We start from the raw sequence: 19,713 nt of genomic DNA, 5'->3' as shown, positions 1-19,713 counted from the left end.
ATACTTGCCAAAATAATCATTTTTAAGGAGGTTATAGGAAGAGAAGATAAAATCTTGAAAAAACATGCAACTATAAAGGTATCTACCTCTGGGCCAAGAAAGTGACTCACTCATGGGGTGGGGGACTGTCATAACGTCATTGGACATTAATAATTAAACCACTGTGGATACGTTCTCAGATAAAACTACTGTCTCCCCAAGTTTGCTCTATAGTGAATAGCATATGAGCGTGGTTACCAGGTATGCCACGTATTGATGACATGATGATAATGATGATGATAAGAAAAACAAAGATAAAAGATCTCCTTAATGATATCATCAATAATAACATAAAATACCACTTTGTTTTAGCAAAATGCCCTCTCATTTTAAAAGCCCCTTCATCATAATTTCAGTTGTGTGAGATAGAAAAGGAGACTTATAACCTCGTTTGTTAATAAGGAAACAGATTCAGAACAGCTAAGGGACTTGTCCAAGGTCCTACGTAGAGCAAGCCACAGCAACAGGTCTATATTAAAGTGTTATCAAGGGGCGCCTGGGTGGCTCAGTCGTTAAGCGGCTGCCTTCGGCTCAGGTCTTGATCCCAGGGTCCTGGGATTGAGTCCCACATTGGGCTCCCTCCTCAGCGGGAAGCCTGCTTCTCCCTCTCCCACTCCCCCTGCTTGTGTTCCTGCTCTCACTCTCTCTCTCTCTCTGTCAAATAAATAAATAAAATCTTAAAAAAAAGCTGTTATCAATATGTGTTACAACTTTGCTCTGTCTGAATGTTAAAAAGAAGAAAAGTTTAAACCAAAAAAAATTCACACTTGATCATCTTGGCTTAGCTAGAGATGAAACAATTCTGAAAATGATTCATATCTTACATAAACCTCTGGTTATGTGTGCATACTCTGCATGTCTTAAATCTTTGTATTTTCACTTGTGTTCATTTTATAGCTTGCTTTGTAATCAGCATTGTATATTGTGACTAAAAAACAACTGACAGGGAGCCTGGATGGCTCAGTCAGTTAGGTGGCGGACTCTTGATTTTGGCTCAGGTCATGATCTCAGGGTCATGGGATCGAGCCTTGGGTCAGGCTTCATGCTGAGCGGGAAGTCTGCATGAGATTCTCTCTCTCTCCTCCTGCCCCTCCCCCTGCCATGCTTGTGCGCACGTGCGCACTTTCTCTCTCAAATAATTAAAACCTTTTTTTTTTTTAAAGATTTTATTTATTTATTTATTTGACAGAGAGAGAGACAGCGAAAGAGGGGACACAAGCAGGGGGAGTGGAAGAGGGAGAAACAGGCTTCCCACCAAGCAGGGAGCCCAATGCGAGGCTCGATCCCAGGACCCTGGGATCATGACCTGAGCCGAAGGCAGACGCCCAACGACTGAGCCACCCAGGCACCCCAAGTAAAATCTTTAAAAGACGACTGACTGAAGCTGAATCTATCTGTGCTCACAAAATCAATCTGTAACTGAATCTATACCTATACTTGCCTCCTTCTTGTGTGCCACTTTTAATTAAACAAATGCTCTCCCAGCATCCCAGTGAGGTCTAACACTATGTAATGCTATTACCGGAATGGGACTAGGGACAGCTGCCACAACGATACCAATAGGCTGAGGAGAAAGGATTGCAGGATTTCCATTAGAAAGATTAGTCACTCCATTGGTTGTAGCGCCTTCTGCTTTTTTGCCTGAGGATTCTCCTGGCAAAGGGGACTGTAGTTTCTGTTCTTGCTGCTTCTTCTGAATTTTCCGTTGCAATTGCTGTTTAGCATCAATAGGAGAAGGCAAAGTCTTCACTTGAGGCTGAAAAGAATTACTCTCAGCTGTAGGTATAAAAGCAGACGGCTGGGTAATTCCTTTAATTCCTGAAAATAAACAGAAAAGAAAGCTAAAATAAATACTCTGTTTTATAGAAGGCAGTCACAACTCAATTTCTTTGGCTATGTAGCCATCTACTGGACAAAGCAACCAAAACCAGCAAATTTTAATTCACAATCTCTTTATAAAGCGTTAAGTGTTAGACTTTCAGTTTAAAAACAGTTGTCAACATTGTTTGACACCTTAAAATATGGTTCAACTCAGGTGACCGTTTCAGTTAAGTCAGCAATAACAGATGAAGATTTTGAAAAGAGTAGTAGCTATGTCATAAATATGCAGAAGTTAAGATAAATAAATACCAAAGGAGCATGTTTCACATCTTATCAGATGTCAGAAATGTCCTTCCCCAATTCTCTAATTAGAAATGCATGTATTTTCATGATTTAAATATTCAGCTCACAAGGGGCATTCAATAAATATTTGCTGAAATCATTCATATTTAGAAAAAATGTGTATAGGGAAAACAAGTGTTTAATTCTACAAATTCACAAAAAGAGGTACTATTTTAACTGCTACTATACAATTATTCCAGTATGACACAGGAGTAATTAAGCAGAGCTGCTGCATAAAACTGAGGTTAAGGTATTTTGAAACAGTGTCACTGAGAAAACTTTTCAAAGCAGTAGTAAGAGCAACACTGAGAAAAAAGGAATGATAAACTAAGCAAAAAGATAAATTTTAAGTTAAGAACAACTGATGATATAGTACAATTAATTTTTTAAAAAGCTCATTTCACATTTAGGGTGCAGCATTACAATCATTAGAAAGTAAGCTGTGGCTGGTAAAAACAGTGTAGACGAAAGGGGAGGTCCCCACCATCCTTCTGGTACACCGTTTCCCTGGCCCAATTTCTGCTTTTCATCAACAAGTTGTGGAGGGGGGACAGGAGAGAAAGAAGTGACTTAAACTCTTTCCCACACACTTACTCAGTAGTCCCTCATCTTTTGACTCCCTTTTGATCACCTAAGTACCATTTTTTCTCTTCAAATCCAGCTCAAACTGTACTGCTCCCTCTTGGCCCCCAGCCTGGGCTCTGGCTTCTCAGCACCTGCACCCGAAAGCCTCTGCCAATGGCTCAAAGCTCAGCTGTCTCCCTCCTGCCAGGGTCTCTGGACAGGAATGATTTCCAAGCAGCTGACGTACAAAAGGACATTTGAAACACAACCTGTTCTTAATATGGAGACTATATTTATAAAAAACCAAATTCACCTTCAAAAGATGAAGATTAATCACCAAAGGTATTTAAAAAAATATAGCAGTGGTTGAGAACAAAATTTTAAGAATCTAAAAATGTTTTGAGTAATGATATAATTGCTAAACTACTGAATACTTTCACAAAGTGAAACATGTTTATATATGAAATTTTTAGTATTTTTGTTTAAAAAACACACCTTCCTTTACACTTATGCTTTAAAAATTCATTCATCCCATCATTCACCACTTCTTTCAGTCAGACCTTGTGAGCAATGAGGAAAATAAGATGGAGGTTTCTTTCCCATGGTACCTCCTAATTCCTCAGCTCGTTCAAGTACTAATCTAGGTGTCAGTAGGGGTAAGAGAGAACACAGAAAGCCGAAGGGCCCATATCTTTTTTTTTTTTTTTTTTTTCTGTTGTTGGCCCATATCTTTTAAAACCTCATTTTGCCAGAAGATAAGAAGACAGCATGATGTAATGCAGTTAACCTGGGCTTTTGAGACCAACAAACTGGAATTCAAATCCTGGTCCCACTGCGTATCTGGCCATGGACAAATTACTTAACCTCCCCAAGCCTGTTTTCTGATCTGTAAAATGGGAATTAATATCACCTGTCTCACAGGACTGCTGGGGGAAGAAATGAGGTAGCATATCAGGCTACCTAACTAGATAAGGCTACACAAGCGCTCTCCTGTTCATGTGTAAGTGTAAATGAGCAGCTTTAAGTCATACAGTTTACAATCTAGAAAAAGAAAATCATGACAAAATTCTGGTAAGAGATTATTTTGCTGAAGTGAGTCCTCAATTGACAGTAAGATGAAAGGATAGAACAAGAATACACCCCCCACCAAATACGTAAAGCTTCTGATAAATAAAAACTGAAAGAAAAATAACTGTTAAAATTATTAAGATTTAAAAAAAAGTGAAGTTATTTAAGAAACTACAATTCTGGCTGGGAGAAATCCATTACAGATTTAAATTATTTACATTTAATAATCAGAAGAATAATCTCTGGAAAACAAGTTTCACATTAATACATTTTCCATAGAAATTATAATTTCCTAGAGTAATAACACAACTTATTCATTCTTCCTTAGGTTATTAAAACGTATGACTGAAATGAGACATTTAAAAAACTGCAACAGAACGGGTACTTTACACAGCTACTAATTTAGGAGGGAGTTGTTTATTCCAATACTGTCAATTCCTAAAACTATCAAATGAAAAAAATCCCTATTTGAACAAAAATATTCATTTGAATGTATATTTAAAAAAAATCACTCTTGCTATTTTATAATAATGCCTCATATAGTTTGCTTTTTGTGACACGAAGTTACCTCTCACATTATCCAAAGATCATTTTGTTTATAAGTATTAGTTTCTAATAGGAAGCTAGCAAGTCATTTTAAAAATTTAATCTTATCTAATATTTGTTAATTTAGACACACATGCATATTTAAAAGTACACATACACATATTCTTTAAATTTTAAAGTAGCAATGGAAAAATTAAGATCAACTGGGAAATCATAAAAGTTTCATGTTTCAGCAGAGCAATATACTAGAGAAAAACTACAGCTTGCAGCTTTATAATGGAATGACTATAATTACTACTATTTTTGTTGGCTCAACAAACCCATCTAAACTTAGAGTTAAGTGAAGTGAGGGTAAACTCATACAAACACTAAAAAGACAGGAAAGTTCTCTGGAGAAACTCTTCTTTTGCCACCAACTCTAAAATGCAGTAACACCTCTGTCCCTTTGAGCTTTAGCTTGTTAGTGGTAATTCTGTACCTGGTGGTGCTGCTGCCATGACCGTTAGAGCTGCCATCGACTTGGTGCCTATGTAATGACTTTTTACAAGGAAGCGTGCTAACTCCAAGACCGTGTCGAATGGCTGGCTTAACACTTTCTGGGCCCATTCACACACAAGACGGCAAGCAGAAGAGAGAACTTCCTCCTCAATATTTTGAAGCTGCCCAGAAGGTTCCGTTCCTTCCAACTAAACAAAGGAAAAAGGAAAAGTTAACTTATAAAAGAAAGTTCAGAGAAATTAAACTGAAGCACACTGAAGGCGTGTATTCTTAATTAGAAGATGTAATCTAGGTCTGTCGGGTCAAAGTCGTATAAAACGCCCTACTGGCAGGCATAGAAGAGCCGTGCAAGGGGCACCTGGGTGGCTCAGTCGTTAAGCGTCTGCCTCCGGCTCAGGTCATGATCCCAGGGTCCTGGGATCGAGCCCCGCATCCGGCTCCCTGCTCCGCGGGAAGCCTGCTTCTCCCTCTCCCGCTCCCCCTGCTTGTGTTCCTGCTCTCGCTGTCTCTCTCTCTGTCAAAATAAATAAATAAAATCTTTAAAAAAAAAAAAAAAGAAGAAGAGCCGTGCAAATGCGAGGCCTATGCCTACACCACCGGCCAGGTTACAGCCACCAGGAGCACTGGGTCTGAAACACTGAAATGGTCGTTAAATATATATGAAGGCTAAGGGATCTTACGAATCTTTCTAAAACACTTTTCTGACATCAATAAAACAAACTATGCCACTAGCTGTATTTTCTCTTCTTTGTACTTGTATTAGATATATAAGTAAATCAAAAAGGGAAAAAAAAGACATCCATACTATATTACCCCACAACTTAATTTTTCCTGTTGACAATATACATATATAGTCAATATACATCATGGATATATTTAGAAACCAGTTTAGACCTATGTTCCTCTTAATTTCGTCAACGATGTTGATGTAAATGCTATCTAATTTCATCAATCATGCTGATGTAAGTCAGATACGCTAAAATTTTTCAGCCACTGTTAAATTTTTTGTCTCATTTATTTTGTAAAAGGCATAGTTCCTGGTCCCTGGTTTTATCCAAATGAGACTATGCAGTATGCATTTCAATGCTGATATTAAGGTATAATTCTACTTATTAAAAAGAAAAGGCAGAATTCTTACCCCATCTCCAGTTTTGTGAAAATCAAGATTGGGCAGTGTTGGCATATGAACAAAGGCTTTTTTCCTTAGTCCACTGTAGCAATATGTAATAAACAGTTAAGGTCTAAAGCATTCTAAATTAAATGAATTGCTTATATATAATCACCATTTGAGAAGTAACCATATTATGAAATAGGAATAAAATCAGCACGAGATAACATCTACTTTCTGAGTTCTTCAGTAAGAGAAACCTCAATATTATAAATTCAGGACACTTTCACTGTTTTGAAATTGGAACAGTCTCTGTAGAATGTTATTGTCTTAAACGAAACAAAATGATTCTCATCGCTATAAATTTTATGAATAAATGTTCCTAATAGGCTATGCCAACCACCAGTAACAAACAGGTCAGAAGGAAAAGGAATATCCAGATGGAAACCTGGCACAGCACAGGGAAACTTTAGCCCAGGGCACTGGGACAAAAACAACTCTAAAGAGTGTCACAAGGGCTTTAACCTTTTCAGTTCTTTTTCCACTGAAACACACAGGATTATCACCTGTAACATGCCAAAGACCCATCAAGACAGTTTTGCTTGTACTCAGAGAACAAGGATGGGTCATGCAACAAGTGAGCAGAGAGCACCTGGAGCTGTTTCAGAAAAGCAGTGTCCCCTTCCTTCCCCTTTCCTCTCATCTCCACAGAAGCGGGTTTCTGTGCCTTGGAAAAGGCCAAGGGCTACGTAAAGAGAAATAATATTTTTCTAATACAGAGACCCTCTATTTTACAGCCTTCTGCCAAGAGTCAGAAGGACTTTAATAAATTCTTCATTTTCATTTCCTTCTGTTTGCTACTAAGTATGTCTCCGTCACAACAGGGACCTTTCCTATGCTCTGGCTTTAATTTTAATACAGGCTTTAAATGGTTGGCTGAAAAAATACTTTAAAGAGAATATAATCATCCAGGACAAGTTCCACAGGAATTTTTCCTGAGTGGTGTATATTTTGCCAAAGAGATCCCGATGTTTCTAAATTACGGGAAGAAGATAGCTAACCTCTTTCTCCATTTTTACTGATATGATTTACAATAGCTGCACTGTGACCTATCTCAGTTAATTCTTATTGTTAAAGAAAAGGAGATTGGACCATTAAGAACACACATTACAGTGACAGAATATGGTGAAATCTATCGTAATCCTAAAACCACTATTTGTTATTTCTCTTGTAGTTTGATATATAGCCAGGAAAATAATGTTTGCAATTATTCTACTAAGAACTTTGAGTTGCTTATATTTGTTGACTTAAATTTACTTCTAAATATAGTTGCTAGTTGAACTACAACAGCAGATGTTCTAAGTGATTACTAAAGAGAGTACTAAAAACCATTCCGGTAAAGGATATTTAGATTTGCCTCTTGTGCCCAGACGACGTGCCTTCATGTTTGGAAAGACATTTTTCATGATCTTTCCAAAGTCAGCAGCACTTAATGGATGGTAACCAAGATTGTCACAATAGCTCCTGCAAAAGAAGGAGGGACCAATTTAGAGCAACAGAACTCAGAGTTACACAGGACAGTGCTATTTCAATACAATTTGACCACTTTAACAAAATTAAAAGCCACATCTTCAAGTCATTCACCACAAATTTCACTGATCATAACTCTTTGGAGACTAACTCAGGCTTAGTTAGCTTGTTTCATCCTCAAGGTATACAATACCATGCTTTCAATAGCATCCAAAAAAACTCACTGTAAGAGATACCCCAGTACAAAGTTTTCCAATTATAACCCAACCCTGCACTCTGAGATGAGTATATCCAGCTCAACCAGTAGGGCTCTACATTTCCACAGAAGTATCAAATTCAAACACTGAGATAATTTCCAACATACACATTACGTAAGTCAGACAGCAGAAACAAAACTATATAATTTAAAATAGAAACATGATATATTAGGCCTAAAAGGGACCTCAGGGATCATCTATACCAACACTCTCATTTTACTGATAAGGGAAAAAAATGAAGGCACAGAGAGAGATTCCAAAGGTCCAGTGTTCTTTCTTCACCCCCACCACTTCTATTATTGCCAGGAAAAAGTACTTTGTAAAACAGTAACTTCAAGTGGGAACAGGGAAACAAGCCAAGTCTTAACTACTACTGGAATCCAGTCATAGGTAAAGAGCCAATCCCTCCTGTACCAGTTCAGCAGCAGGCCAAGGCTACCAAGGCCTTTGAGAGGACCACTACCTGAGAAACACCAAAGAGGACATCAGAGGAATTCCATGGGAATCCAGTCATATTTCCCCACCTCACCTCTTATTTCAGCACTGACCAGAGCAGCTTCTTGATAATGTCATGCAGTGGAGAGCCAAAAAGAGATTTAAGAAGAAACAAAGGAAAACAACTGAAGACCTGTGAACAGGATATAATGGTAACTGGGACTTCAGTTCTTGTAGACTGCTGAATATACTAGCTCTTGCTAGTATGTAAAAACATTATATATACTTACATGTATATTTATATTGTATTATCTATGTAACATAAATATATATAAGTATACATTTGTATTATGCAATACATTCCTGAAGTGACCTGAATTTAAGAAGTCAAACTGGGTGAGACTTAGGAGGAGGTAGGGACCCTGGGGAGCCTTAACAGAGACACTAGGGTCAGGTTTTGGAGACAATGGTATTATTCTTGATTGTGCCCTTCCTATACCCACACCAAATTCCACGTATCTCTGGTGCAGGTGTGGGGAGAGAGGAGCTGCCCAGCAAACACATTCCCAGCAATGTTGAAGAGGGGGGAGAAAGGAAAGGAGCTAACATGCATTGAGAATTCCCCTGACAGGAAGTATTAGATTAAATATGTCATATTTAACTTGAGACTACATGTAATACTCTAGTGGTTCAGGTCAAGGTTGAAGGTACAAAGTGAAGAGGTAACTATTTTCCAGTGCTGACAATTTAAATGAATTGTATCAAATCATAACCATTTCAGTATCAAGTTAAATCAGTCATTTTTATGGTTTAAATCAGACCAGAAAGAAAATTAAATGACGTTCTTTTGCACCTCGGGGACTTGACCTGTTCCCCCTACCTGGAAAAATTACTTTTCTTATTCTTCAAGTCCCAGCTGAAACGTTATTTCAGAAGTAAGTGTCTCTAATAACTCCCCTATCTAAAGCAGTGCCCTCCTGTGACACTCTCACCATATTTATCAGTGTACTCTTTTTTCTTCTCATGACTTATAATAATTATGTAACAGCCAATTTCCTTGTTGTTTGCCTCCTCCATTAGGCTGTATGTACAACCAGGGCAGTGACCATAACTATCTCGTTCACCACTGTACTGTCAGCATTAAGAACAAGATTTAAGAGTCACATTAAATTTTAACATAATATTATGTCAGGCTTAAAACAAGAAACTTTAAAGAAACACATAAGGCAATAAGGAAAACACTGTCCACAGAGCTCCTATGATAGCAATGGCATATATATGGGCCTAAAGAACCGGACACCAAATAAAGAGAAGCAGGGCAATGAGTCTAATGAGAAAGGTAATATAGCCATCCTTTTCTCCCTCTGGGACTTAGGTTTTCATGGTTTTTCATTACATTAGTCTACCAAATTTTTTTACTTTGGCAAAAGGGATGTGTGAAAGGTTGGCAAAGTAAAGTATCCAGATGATCACTACAGAATTTGCTTGCTAAATCCTGAGTGTGACTTCAGAATGTGAAATGTTTTTTGATTCTTATTTATTCCATTAAAAGAGAGGAATTCTGGGGTGCCTGGTGGGTTCAACTGGTAGAGCATGTGACTCTTGATCTTGGGGTCATGAGATTGAGCCCCATGTTAGGTGTAAACATTACTTAATTTTTTTTTTTTTAAATAAGGAGGACATGTAAAAGAGAGGAATTCCTCTTTTGGAAGGATTTTTTTTTTTTTTTTTTTTTTACGATGACCTTATCTTCAATATACTCTTTAGTGGATAAGTATAAAAAGTACCTTGTAGACATATAAACAGCTCAAATTACTCCTCCTAAAAAAAATAGTAGGCAATGTTAAAATAAAATTGCTTATGATTCAAAATTCTATACTTTGACATCTTATATGTCAAAGAGAAAATAGAGTCCCAAATTAAAAGCAACCATACTGGAGCAGGTCCTCAATTTCTTTAATTTTATGAACTCTCAGAACTGGCAATAAGTTCAGAAGTTGTACAGTTCAACTTCTCCTAAATGATGGGTTACATCAATGTGAACACTTCCCCTGATAGAGAGGGCTCTAGATTGTAAGACGGCCTATTCAATTTTTAGTGGTTCTAATTTTCAAAGAAAAAGGATTTCATTATCAGAGCCCATTCTCCACTGGGAAGATATAGATATTCAATGATTTTGTTTTAATCTGAGGAAGTATTTTTAGGTTACCTAATCATAATTTTGAAACCACTGCTATGTAACAATCTACAGATTATTCCAGGTCACGTGGAGATCTTGGTTATTTACATCTGGTTTTCCTGGTTCATAACTTTAACTGCAGGTTGATCAAGCAATATATAGTGTCAGTTATGGTCAGAATGGCTAAAATTAACAACTCAGGAAACAACAGATGTTGGTGAGAATGTGGAGAAAGGGGAACCCCCTTATACTGTTGGTGGGAATGCAAACTGGTACAGCCACCCTGGAAAACTGTATGGAGGTTCCTCACAAAGTTAAAAATAGAAATACACATGGGCGCCTGGGTGGCTCAGATGGTTAAGCGTCTGCCTTCGGCTCAGGTCATGATCTCAGGGTCCTGGGATCGAGTCCCGCATCGGGCTCCCTGCTCCTTGGGAGCCTGCTTCTGCCTCTCTCTCTCTCTCTCTCTCTCTCTCTCTCTCTCTGTCTGTCATGAATAAATAAAATCTTAAAAAAAAAAAAAAGAAATACACTACAATTCAGCAATTGCACTACTAGGTATTTATCCAAAGGATATAAAAATAGTGATTTGAAGGGCACATGCACCCCAATGTTTATAGCAGCACTATCCATAATAGCCAAAACATGGGAAGAGCCCAAATTTCCATCAACTGATGAATGGATAAAGATGTGGTGTACACACACACACGCAATATTAGTCATCAAAAAGAATGAAATCTTGCCATTTGCAATGATGTGGATGGAACTAGAGTGTATATGCTAAGTGAAATAAGTCAGTCAGAGAAAGACAAATACCGTAAGATTTCACACATATATGGAATTTAAGAAATAAAACAGATGAACATAGGGGAAGGGAAGAAAAATAAAATAAGATAAAGACAGAGGGAGGCAAACCAAAAGACACTTTTATTTTTTTTAAGATTTTTATTTATTTATCTGACAGAGAGAGAGAGAGCAAGCACACAAGCAAGGGGGGAGCAGCAGAGGGAGAGAGAGAAGCAGGCTCCCCGCTGAGCAGGGAGCCCGATGTGGGGCTCAATCCCAGGACCCTGGGATCATGACCTGAGCCAAAGGCAGATGCTTGACCGACTGAACCACCCAGGTGCCCCAAGAGACTCTTAACTGTAGAAAACAAACTGAGGGTTGCTGGAGGGGAGGTGGGGGGGGTGCAGGGTAAATGGGTGATGGACATTAAGGAGGGCATGTGATGTAATGAGCACTGGGTGTTATATGCAACGGATGAGTCACTAAATTCTGTATCTGAAATTCATATTCCACTATATGTGAACTTGAATTTAAATAAAATCTTGAAAGAAAAAAAAGATATGGTGTCAGTTAACACTTAACTCAGTGTCAGATTATATTTACCCAAGACTTAAAAAATGGGAAGGAACAATGGTACGTTCATAGGATAACCAACATTCTAATGCCATTCTTAAAATGAGATCTTTTTTTTTTTAAATCTCATTTTTTTAATAGTACGCTTTCAAGACTTTGAAATTAAGCCTAACTTTCAACATGATCATCAACACATCACTCAAAATCTTTGGTAGCAAATCAGTCTTTAATGTTTATTCATGCCATTTACAAATTAACTATAAAAATTAAACAATTACTTAAAGTTAAAACAATATAAACAAAAGTCGTAAAAGATTAGGGGCAAAAATACAGTCTTAGGTTACCTTACCATACCTGGACATTTTTGAGTGCTCTGTATGCATTACATTATTTAATTCTCCCAATGACCTGGAGGCAGGTATTTTTTTTTTATTGTGCAGAGTTGTTTTTATACTCCTCTGAGTCTCAAAACCATTAAATAGGAGCTCCTGTTTTCTTACAGATGTAAAAAAAAAAAAAAAAAAAAATGGCCATAGCATACTTTATATGAAAACATGCACACATATTTCACTACATGTAAAATATATATGCATTATTTATAGTGCTGGAATTCAATAAATGTCGATTGATGAGGATGGTGATACAATAGTCTCTAAAATGCACTTAAGCTGTTTCACTGCAATAGCACATTACTACCTATAAAAAGTGTGATGCAAAAAGGCCACCCTATACTACCAGGTAGAAAATCAAGGAAGATAGCATTACATGTGTATAAAATGTTATAAAGTATAACTGCTTTTATTTATAAGAACATACACTAATTTTGGGTAGCAAAAATTTGAAATGGCATAGTGTCAGCCATGGATGGCTACAATTCATGGCATACTACTGTCTTCATGCATGATTTCAAGATCCATACTTTGGATACCCTTCACCCATTTCTCCCATTCCCCCAACCGTTGCCTTTTGCAACCACCAGTCAGTTCTCTGTATCTATGAACTATTTATTTTTTTTAGGTTCCACATATGAGAGATCATAGAGTGTTTGTCTTTCTCTTACTTCACTTAGCATAACGCCTGCAAGATCCATCGTACATTGTCTGAATTGGCAAGATTTCACTTGTTTCTTTGGTGAATAATATTTGTGTATGTGTGTGCACCAGAATTTCTTCATCCATTCATCCATCAATGGACACTTAGGTTGTTTCTGTATCTTGGGTATTTTAAATAGTGTGAGGAACATGGGGATGTATGTATCTTTTTGCATTAGTGTTTTCATTTTTGGACAAGTATCCAGAAGTGCATCATATGGTATTTCTATTTTTAATGTTTTGAGGAATCTCCATATTTTTTTCAATAGAGACTGCCTGCACCAATTTACATTCCCTTTTTTTCCCATTACCTCACCAACACTTGTTTCTTGTCCTTTTGATAACAGCCATTCTAACAGGTGTGAGGTGATATACCTCATTTTGGTTTTGATCTGCATTTCCCTGATGATTAATGATTGAGCAACTTTTCATGTATCTGTTGGCCATCTGTATGTCTTCTTGGGAAAAATGTCTGTTTAGATCTTCTGCTCATTTTTTTTTTTAAGATTTTATTTATTTATTTATTTGAGAGAGAGGGAATGAGAGACAGAAAGCAGGAGAGGGAGGAGGGTCAGAGGGAGAAGCAGACTCCCTGCTGAGCAGGGAGCCCGATGTGGGACTCAATCCCGGGACTCCAGGATCATGACCTGAGCCAAAGGCAGTCGCTTAACCAACTGAGCCACCCAGGTGCCCTCTTCTGCTCATTTTTAAATATCAGTTTGCTTTTTGCTACTGAGTTGTAGGAGTTCTTTATATATTTTGGATATTTTCCCCTTGTAAGATACATGATTTGCAAATATTTTCTCATATTCGGTAGGTTGCCCTTTTATTTTGTTAAGCTTCCTCTGCTGTGCAGAAGCATTTTAGTTTGACATAGTCTCGTTTATTTTTCTTTTCATTGCTTTTACTTTTGGTGTCAGATTAAAAAAAATCATTGTTGAGACTTATGTCAAGGAGCTTACTGCCTATGTTTTCTCCTAGGAGTCTCATGGTTTCAGGTCTTACGTTCAAGTCCCTACTTTTGAGTTGGTTTTCGTGTATGGTCTAAGATAGTAGTCCAGTTTCATTCTTGGGTATGTGGTTGTCCTGTTTTCCCAACACTATTTATTGAAGAGACTGTCCTTAACCCATTGTATATTCTTGGCTTCCTTTGTCATAAATTAATTGACCTATATGCATGGGTTTATTTCTGAGCTCTCTACTCTGTTCCAGTGATCCGTGTGTCTGTTTTTATGCCAATACCATACTGTTTTAATTACTAGACTTTTAACAGAGTTTGAAATCAGAGAGTGTGATGCCTTCAGCTTTGTTCTTCTTTCTCAAGACTGCTTTGGGGTCTTTTGTGGTTCCATACAAATTTTAGGACTCTTTGTTCTATTTCTGTGAAAAATGCCATTAGAAATTTCATAGGGATTTCATAGGGATTGCATCAAATATGTAGATTATTCTGGGTAGTAGAGACATTTTAACAGTATTATTTCTTCCAATCCATGAGCATGGAATATCTTTCCATTTGTTTGTGTCTTCAATTTTTTCCTTAATGTTTTGTAGTTTACAGTATACAGGTCTTTCACCTCCTTACCTAAATTTATTCCTAGGTATTTATTCTTTCTAATAGAATTATAATTAAGACTGTTTGCTTAAGTTCTGATAGTTCAATATTAGTGTATAGAAACACAACAGATTTTTGTATATTGATTTTATATCCTGCAACATTAGTGAATTCGTTTATTAGTTTAACAGCTCACTGATGGAGTCTTTAGGGTTTTTGATATAAAATATCACATCATCTGCAAACTGTTTTACTTATTTTTCAAATTGGATGCTTTTAATTTCTTTTTCTTACCTAATTGCTATGGCTAGGACTTCCAATACTATGTTGAATAAAAGTACCAAGAGTGGACATACATGTCTTGTTCCTGATCTTACACAATGATGTTAGCTGTGGGCCTGTCATATATGGCCTTTATTATGTTGAAGCATGTTCCCTCTATACCCACTTTGTTGAGGGTTTTTATCATGAATGGATGTTGAATTCTATCAAATGCTTATACTGCATTTACTGAGTCAATCATGATTTTTATGCCTCAATTTATTAATGTGGCGTATCACATGTTGATTGATTTGCAGATACTAAACCATCCGTGCATCCCTGAAATAAATTTTTGATAGGTATGTACTTACTGCCATCTTGTTAATTGTTTTCTGGCTGTTTTTGTAGTTCCTCTCTGTTCTTTTCTTCTTTCCTCACTCTCTTTGTGGTTTGATGGCTTTCTTTAGTAGTATGTTTATACTGCTTTCTCTTTATCATATGAGTATTTACTACAGGTTTTTGCTTTGTGGTTACCAGAAGGCTTACATATAACAACTTATCTCTACTAGTCTATTTTAAGTTCATAACAACATAAGTTTGATCACATTTTAAAGCTCAACATCTTTACTCTTCCTCTTCCATGTTTTACGTTATATGTTTCTATCTTCTGTATCCCTTAATTATTGTAATCATAGTTATTTTTACTTTTGTCTTCTACACTTCACACTAACTTTATGATTATTCCACTACCTTTAGTATATATTTGCCTTTCCAGTGAGATTTACTCTTTCATATGTTTTGTTGTTATTAATGTCTTTTCTTTTCCACTTAAAGAAGTCCCTTTAACATGATTTAGTGGTAATGAACTCCTTTAGGTTTTGTTTCTCCGGAAATCTCTTGATCTCTCCTTCACATCTCAATGATAACTTTGCTACGTACAGTGTTTTTGACTGGAAATGTTTTTCTTTTAGCACATTGAATATATCCTGCCACTCCCTTCTGGCCTGCAAATTTTCTGCTGACGAATTTGATGATAGTCTTACGGGGCAGGGGGGAGGAGTTCCTTTATATGTAACAAGTTGCTTTTCTTTTGCTGCTTTAAAAATTCTCTCCTTGTCTTTAAACTTTTTTTTTTTTTAAAGATTTTATTTATTTATTTGAGAGAGAGAGAACACATGAGAGGGGATAGGGTCAGAGGATGAAGCAGACTCCCTGCCGAGCATGGAGCCCGATGCGGGACTCGATCCAGGGACTCCAGGATCATGACCTGAGCCGAAGGCAGTCACTTAACCAACTGAGCCACCCAGGTGCCCTAAACATTTTAATTATAATGTATGTTGGTGTGGGTCTATGAGTTCATCTTAATTTGAAGTCCCTGGGTTTCCAGGATCTGGGTATCTGTTTCCTCCTCATGTTAGGGAGGTTTTCAGCCATTATTTCTTCAAATAAGAAATTTGCCCCTTTCTCTAGCTCTTTTCTTCTGTGACTCTTAATAATGTGAATATTAGTCTCCTGATTTGTCTAATAAGTCCCTTAAGATACCACTGTCTCATTCTTTTTTGTATTTGCTGCTCTGATTGGGTAAGTTCTATTGCCTTACCTTCAAGCTCACTGATCTTTTCTTCTGCTTCATTTAGTCTGTTGTTGAACCCCTCTAGTGTATTTTTCAGTTTGGTTATGTCAGCTCTGTGACTTCTACTTGGTACTTTCTTGTTTTCCATCTCCTTGTTAAAGTTCTCACAATGTTCATCCATTATTCCCCCAAGTTCAGTGAGCATCTTTATGATCATTACTTGAATTCTTTATCAGGTAAATTACTTATGTCTGAAAAAGTTTTTCTTTTTCTGAGGTTTTATCTTATTCTTCCATTTGGAACATATCCTCTTTTTCATTTTGCTCTACTCTGTGTCGGTTTCTATGCATTAGATAAAACAGCCACCTCCCCCCTGTCTTGATGGAGTGGTCTCATGTAGGTGAGCCTTGTTGTTCAACCCTGCCCTACCTCTTGGCTATCCCAAACTTTTGTGCTTGTCCAAGTAGTCTGTTATATTTTTAATAGCTCCCAGTAGTTAAGTAGATGCCAAGACCTATCAGTGTCCCGAAAAGGAGGATTTCAACACCTAGAATCAAGCTAATGGGAAGCCAGATCATCAGGTAGCAGCTTTTAAAAGTATGCAAACATACATAGTCCTATGAGACTACAAGTGTAGCCCCACTGGCCATCAGAGCCAGCAATCTGGAGGTGTCCTTTGGGTGACAATTGCAAAAATTAGGGCTCCTGATGAGTCTGCAACCCCTCTTCTGAAAGATACTGGTGAGCTGCAGCAAAACAGAGGGAGACTGTGGTGTCCACAGCCTCCATTCTTCGAGACCAGCTCCATAGACCACTAGATGTATGTCAAACCTGAATCTGCACCTCAGATAAAGCTCCAGGACAAGCACAGAGGCCTCCTACATAGAAAGACTGGGAAGTGTGCCCCAGTCTGCTGTCTGTGCAGTGCCTTGGAAGTGGAAGCCTTCTAAGAACTGTCTCTCCATTTGGCACAGTTCTCTGAGACCCAGGAATTTAAGACCCCTGGCCATCAGAGCCAAGTGATCAAGTGGTATCCCCTGGGTGGCAGATCCAAAAACTGAGGCACTAGACATAAAAGCCAAGGTGTCAGACATGTGTAAAAATTCCCTTTGGGAGACACTGGCACTCTGGAACACAACAGAGGGAAAGTGCAAAGATGGTGCTTGCCCTCAGATCTCTGAAAAGGATTACAGTTAACCCTCAGATGCATATTTAATTAGAAGCCTGCTCCATAGGCTGCAGCCATAATTAGCTAATAGATCTCCTCAGAAAGACCTAGCCTCTTGCAATGCCCTGGGGCTAGCAGCTGTTTAAGAATTCTTTTTCCATTGGTGACAGTCTTTTAGGACCCACGAGTGTTAGACCCCACTGGCTACCAGATCCAGATGATGTGGAGGTGTTCCCTGGCAGTAGCTGTGAAAGTCAGGGCACCAGAAAAGGGCATAAGCTCCTTTTTGGGTGACATTGATTATTCCAGTCCCCTGGGGCAGGAATGCAGCTTCCTGGCCTCCAGAGGCAGGTGATCAAGAGGTATCCCATGAACAGCAGGTGCAAAAATCTGAATATCAAATCTGTATAGAAGTTCCCATCTAGGAAATACTGGTGCTCTGGAGCACGGCAAAGAGAGGGTGCAAAGATGGTGTCTACTAGTCTTTGTCCCTATATACTATTCCAGCAGGATCTTAGATGTGTATGTTAAATTAGATGCCTGTCCCTTAGGCTGATGCTCTAATATAAGTAGGTAAGCCTCCTTTACTTTAAGCAGTCTGCTGCCTCTGAACCCAGGCTGTGTGTGGGTGAGTCCAAATGTGTGTCTTTAAAAGCTGTGTCTCAAATTCCTAGTCTTGTGGATCTTGAGACATGAGCCCCTTGGTTTTCAAATTTAGATGTTTGGGGAGTTTATCTCTCAGATTTAAGTTTTGAGTCTTAAAAACTGGGGTGCCCAATGTGGAGTTCAACCCCTTTGCTCCTCATGGAGGAGCTCTGGGTTTTGAGTTCCTTTCTAATTATGGGTTGCCAGACTGAGAGTGGGGTTTATGGGCAGACTGTGTCCTAGCCTCTCCTCCATTTCAATGTGGTTTTCTTCTCACTTGCCTAATGTGTATGTGTAATCATCCCTCAGCCAGTCTTTAGTTTTTTAAGAAGAATATTTTCCATATGTAGCTGTAGACTGAAGTGTGTCCATGGGAGGAGGTGAGTTCAGGATCTTCCTACATCACTATCATGAACTGTTCTCCTCAGGTATTTTTATTATACACATTTTAGAGATGAGGAACTTGCATAGAGAGGTGAATCTGAAAAGAATTTAGTTATCTAGCCTAACCCACTCATCTTACAGATGAGAAACTATTGCTAATTAGGGACTATAAGCAAACTGAATGCTTGGAAGGCAACCAAAATTATATCATTACATTTTTTCCCAACATTTATAAAGAGAAGAATTTTTTAAACTTCTTTTTAAAGTAATCTCTACACCTAACATGGGGCTCAAACTCACAACCCCAAGATCAAGAGTCGCATGCTCTACTGACTGAGCCAGCCAGGCGCCCCTAAAGAATTTATTAAAAATTATTAGGGTCACCTGGGTGGCTCAGTCATTAAGCGTCTGCCTTTGGCTCAGGTCATGATCCCAGGGTCCTGGGATTGAGCCCCGCATTGGGCTCCCTGCTCAGTGGGAAGCCTGCTTCTCCCTCTCCCTCTGCCTGCCACTTCCCCTGCTTGTGTGCACATGTGCTCTGTCAAATAAATAAATAAAATCTAAATAAATAAATAAATAAGTAAAAATTATTAATTTTAGGGGTGCCTGAGTGGAACAGTCAGTTAAGCACCTCTTTGTTTAGGCTTTGTGATTTTGGGGTTGTGGGATCAGCACAGAGTCTGCTTGGGGTTCTCTCTCCCTCTCCCTCTGCCCCTCCCCCTCCAAAATAAATAAAATAAATCTTTAAAAAAAGGAATTAAAAAATAAAATAAATCTTTAAATTAAAAAGGAAAAAACTGGGGCGCCTGGCTGGCTCAGTTGTTAAGCGTCTGCCTTTGGCTCACGTCATGATCCCAGGGTCCTGGGATCGAGCCCCACATCGGGCTCCCTGCCCCACGGGAAGCTGCTTCTCCCTCTCCCACTCCCCCTGCTTGTGTTTCCTCTTTCGCTGTCTGTCAAATAAATAAATAAAATCTTTAAAAAAAAAAAAAAAGGAAAAAATTATTAATTTTCTACTAAAAGCCTTTTTTCTGTACAAGATCCACAGTTATTTTGGTGAGGCTTAACACTCATGTATTACAGATGTTAACAAATAGTTATGGGAATTTAGAGAGGTCTCAAAGACATGGCAGAATTACATTCCCTTAAAAGTATTAATCAAACAATACATTTTCTAGGTAATCTGGAAGACAAATGAGGTAAAAGTAATATGGTCAAACATCTAATTAGCTTGAGTCTTTGAAAAGTGGAACAGTTGCTGAAATTCTCTAATATTTTTAAGGTACAATGAGC

General features: G+C 38.1%; 1 protein-coding gene across 7 annotated transcripts in view; it reads right to left on the bottom strand.

The window, feature by feature from the left end:
• The window catches only part of RFX7 (regulatory factor X7), a 140,406-nt gene that overhangs the window by 6,469 nt on the left and 114,224 nt on the right, over nucleotides 1-19,713 (bottom strand). For all 7 annotated transcript variants that reach the window (XM_064570421.1, XM_064570422.1, XM_045900023.3 and 4 more), the window contains 4 exons: nucleotides 7,394-7,510; nucleotides 6,017-6,101; nucleotides 4,859-5,066; nucleotides 1,562-1,857 (listed from right to left, as the gene is read on the bottom strand). In XM_064570421.1, the coding sequence (XP_064426491.1) occupies nucleotides 1,562-1,857; nucleotides 4,859-5,066; nucleotides 6,017-6,101; nucleotides 7,394-7,510 (706 nt within the window). The remainder of the gene's footprint in view (nucleotides 1-1,561; nucleotides 1,858-4,858; nucleotides 5,067-6,016; nucleotides 6,102-7,393; nucleotides 7,511-19,713) is intronic.

This window comes from Mirounga angustirostris, unplaced genomic scaffold, assembly GCF_029215605.1.
Source record: "Mirounga angustirostris isolate CCGP_5_RB_7025 unplaced genomic scaffold, mMirAng1.0.hap1 SCAF_9, whole genome shotgun sequence".
NCBI classification, from domain to species: domain Eukaryota; kingdom Metazoa; phylum Chordata; class Mammalia; order Carnivora; family Phocidae; genus Mirounga; species Mirounga angustirostris.
Note: the sequence above shows the minus strand (reverse complement) of the source record. Positions and strands in the feature narration are given on the sequence as shown.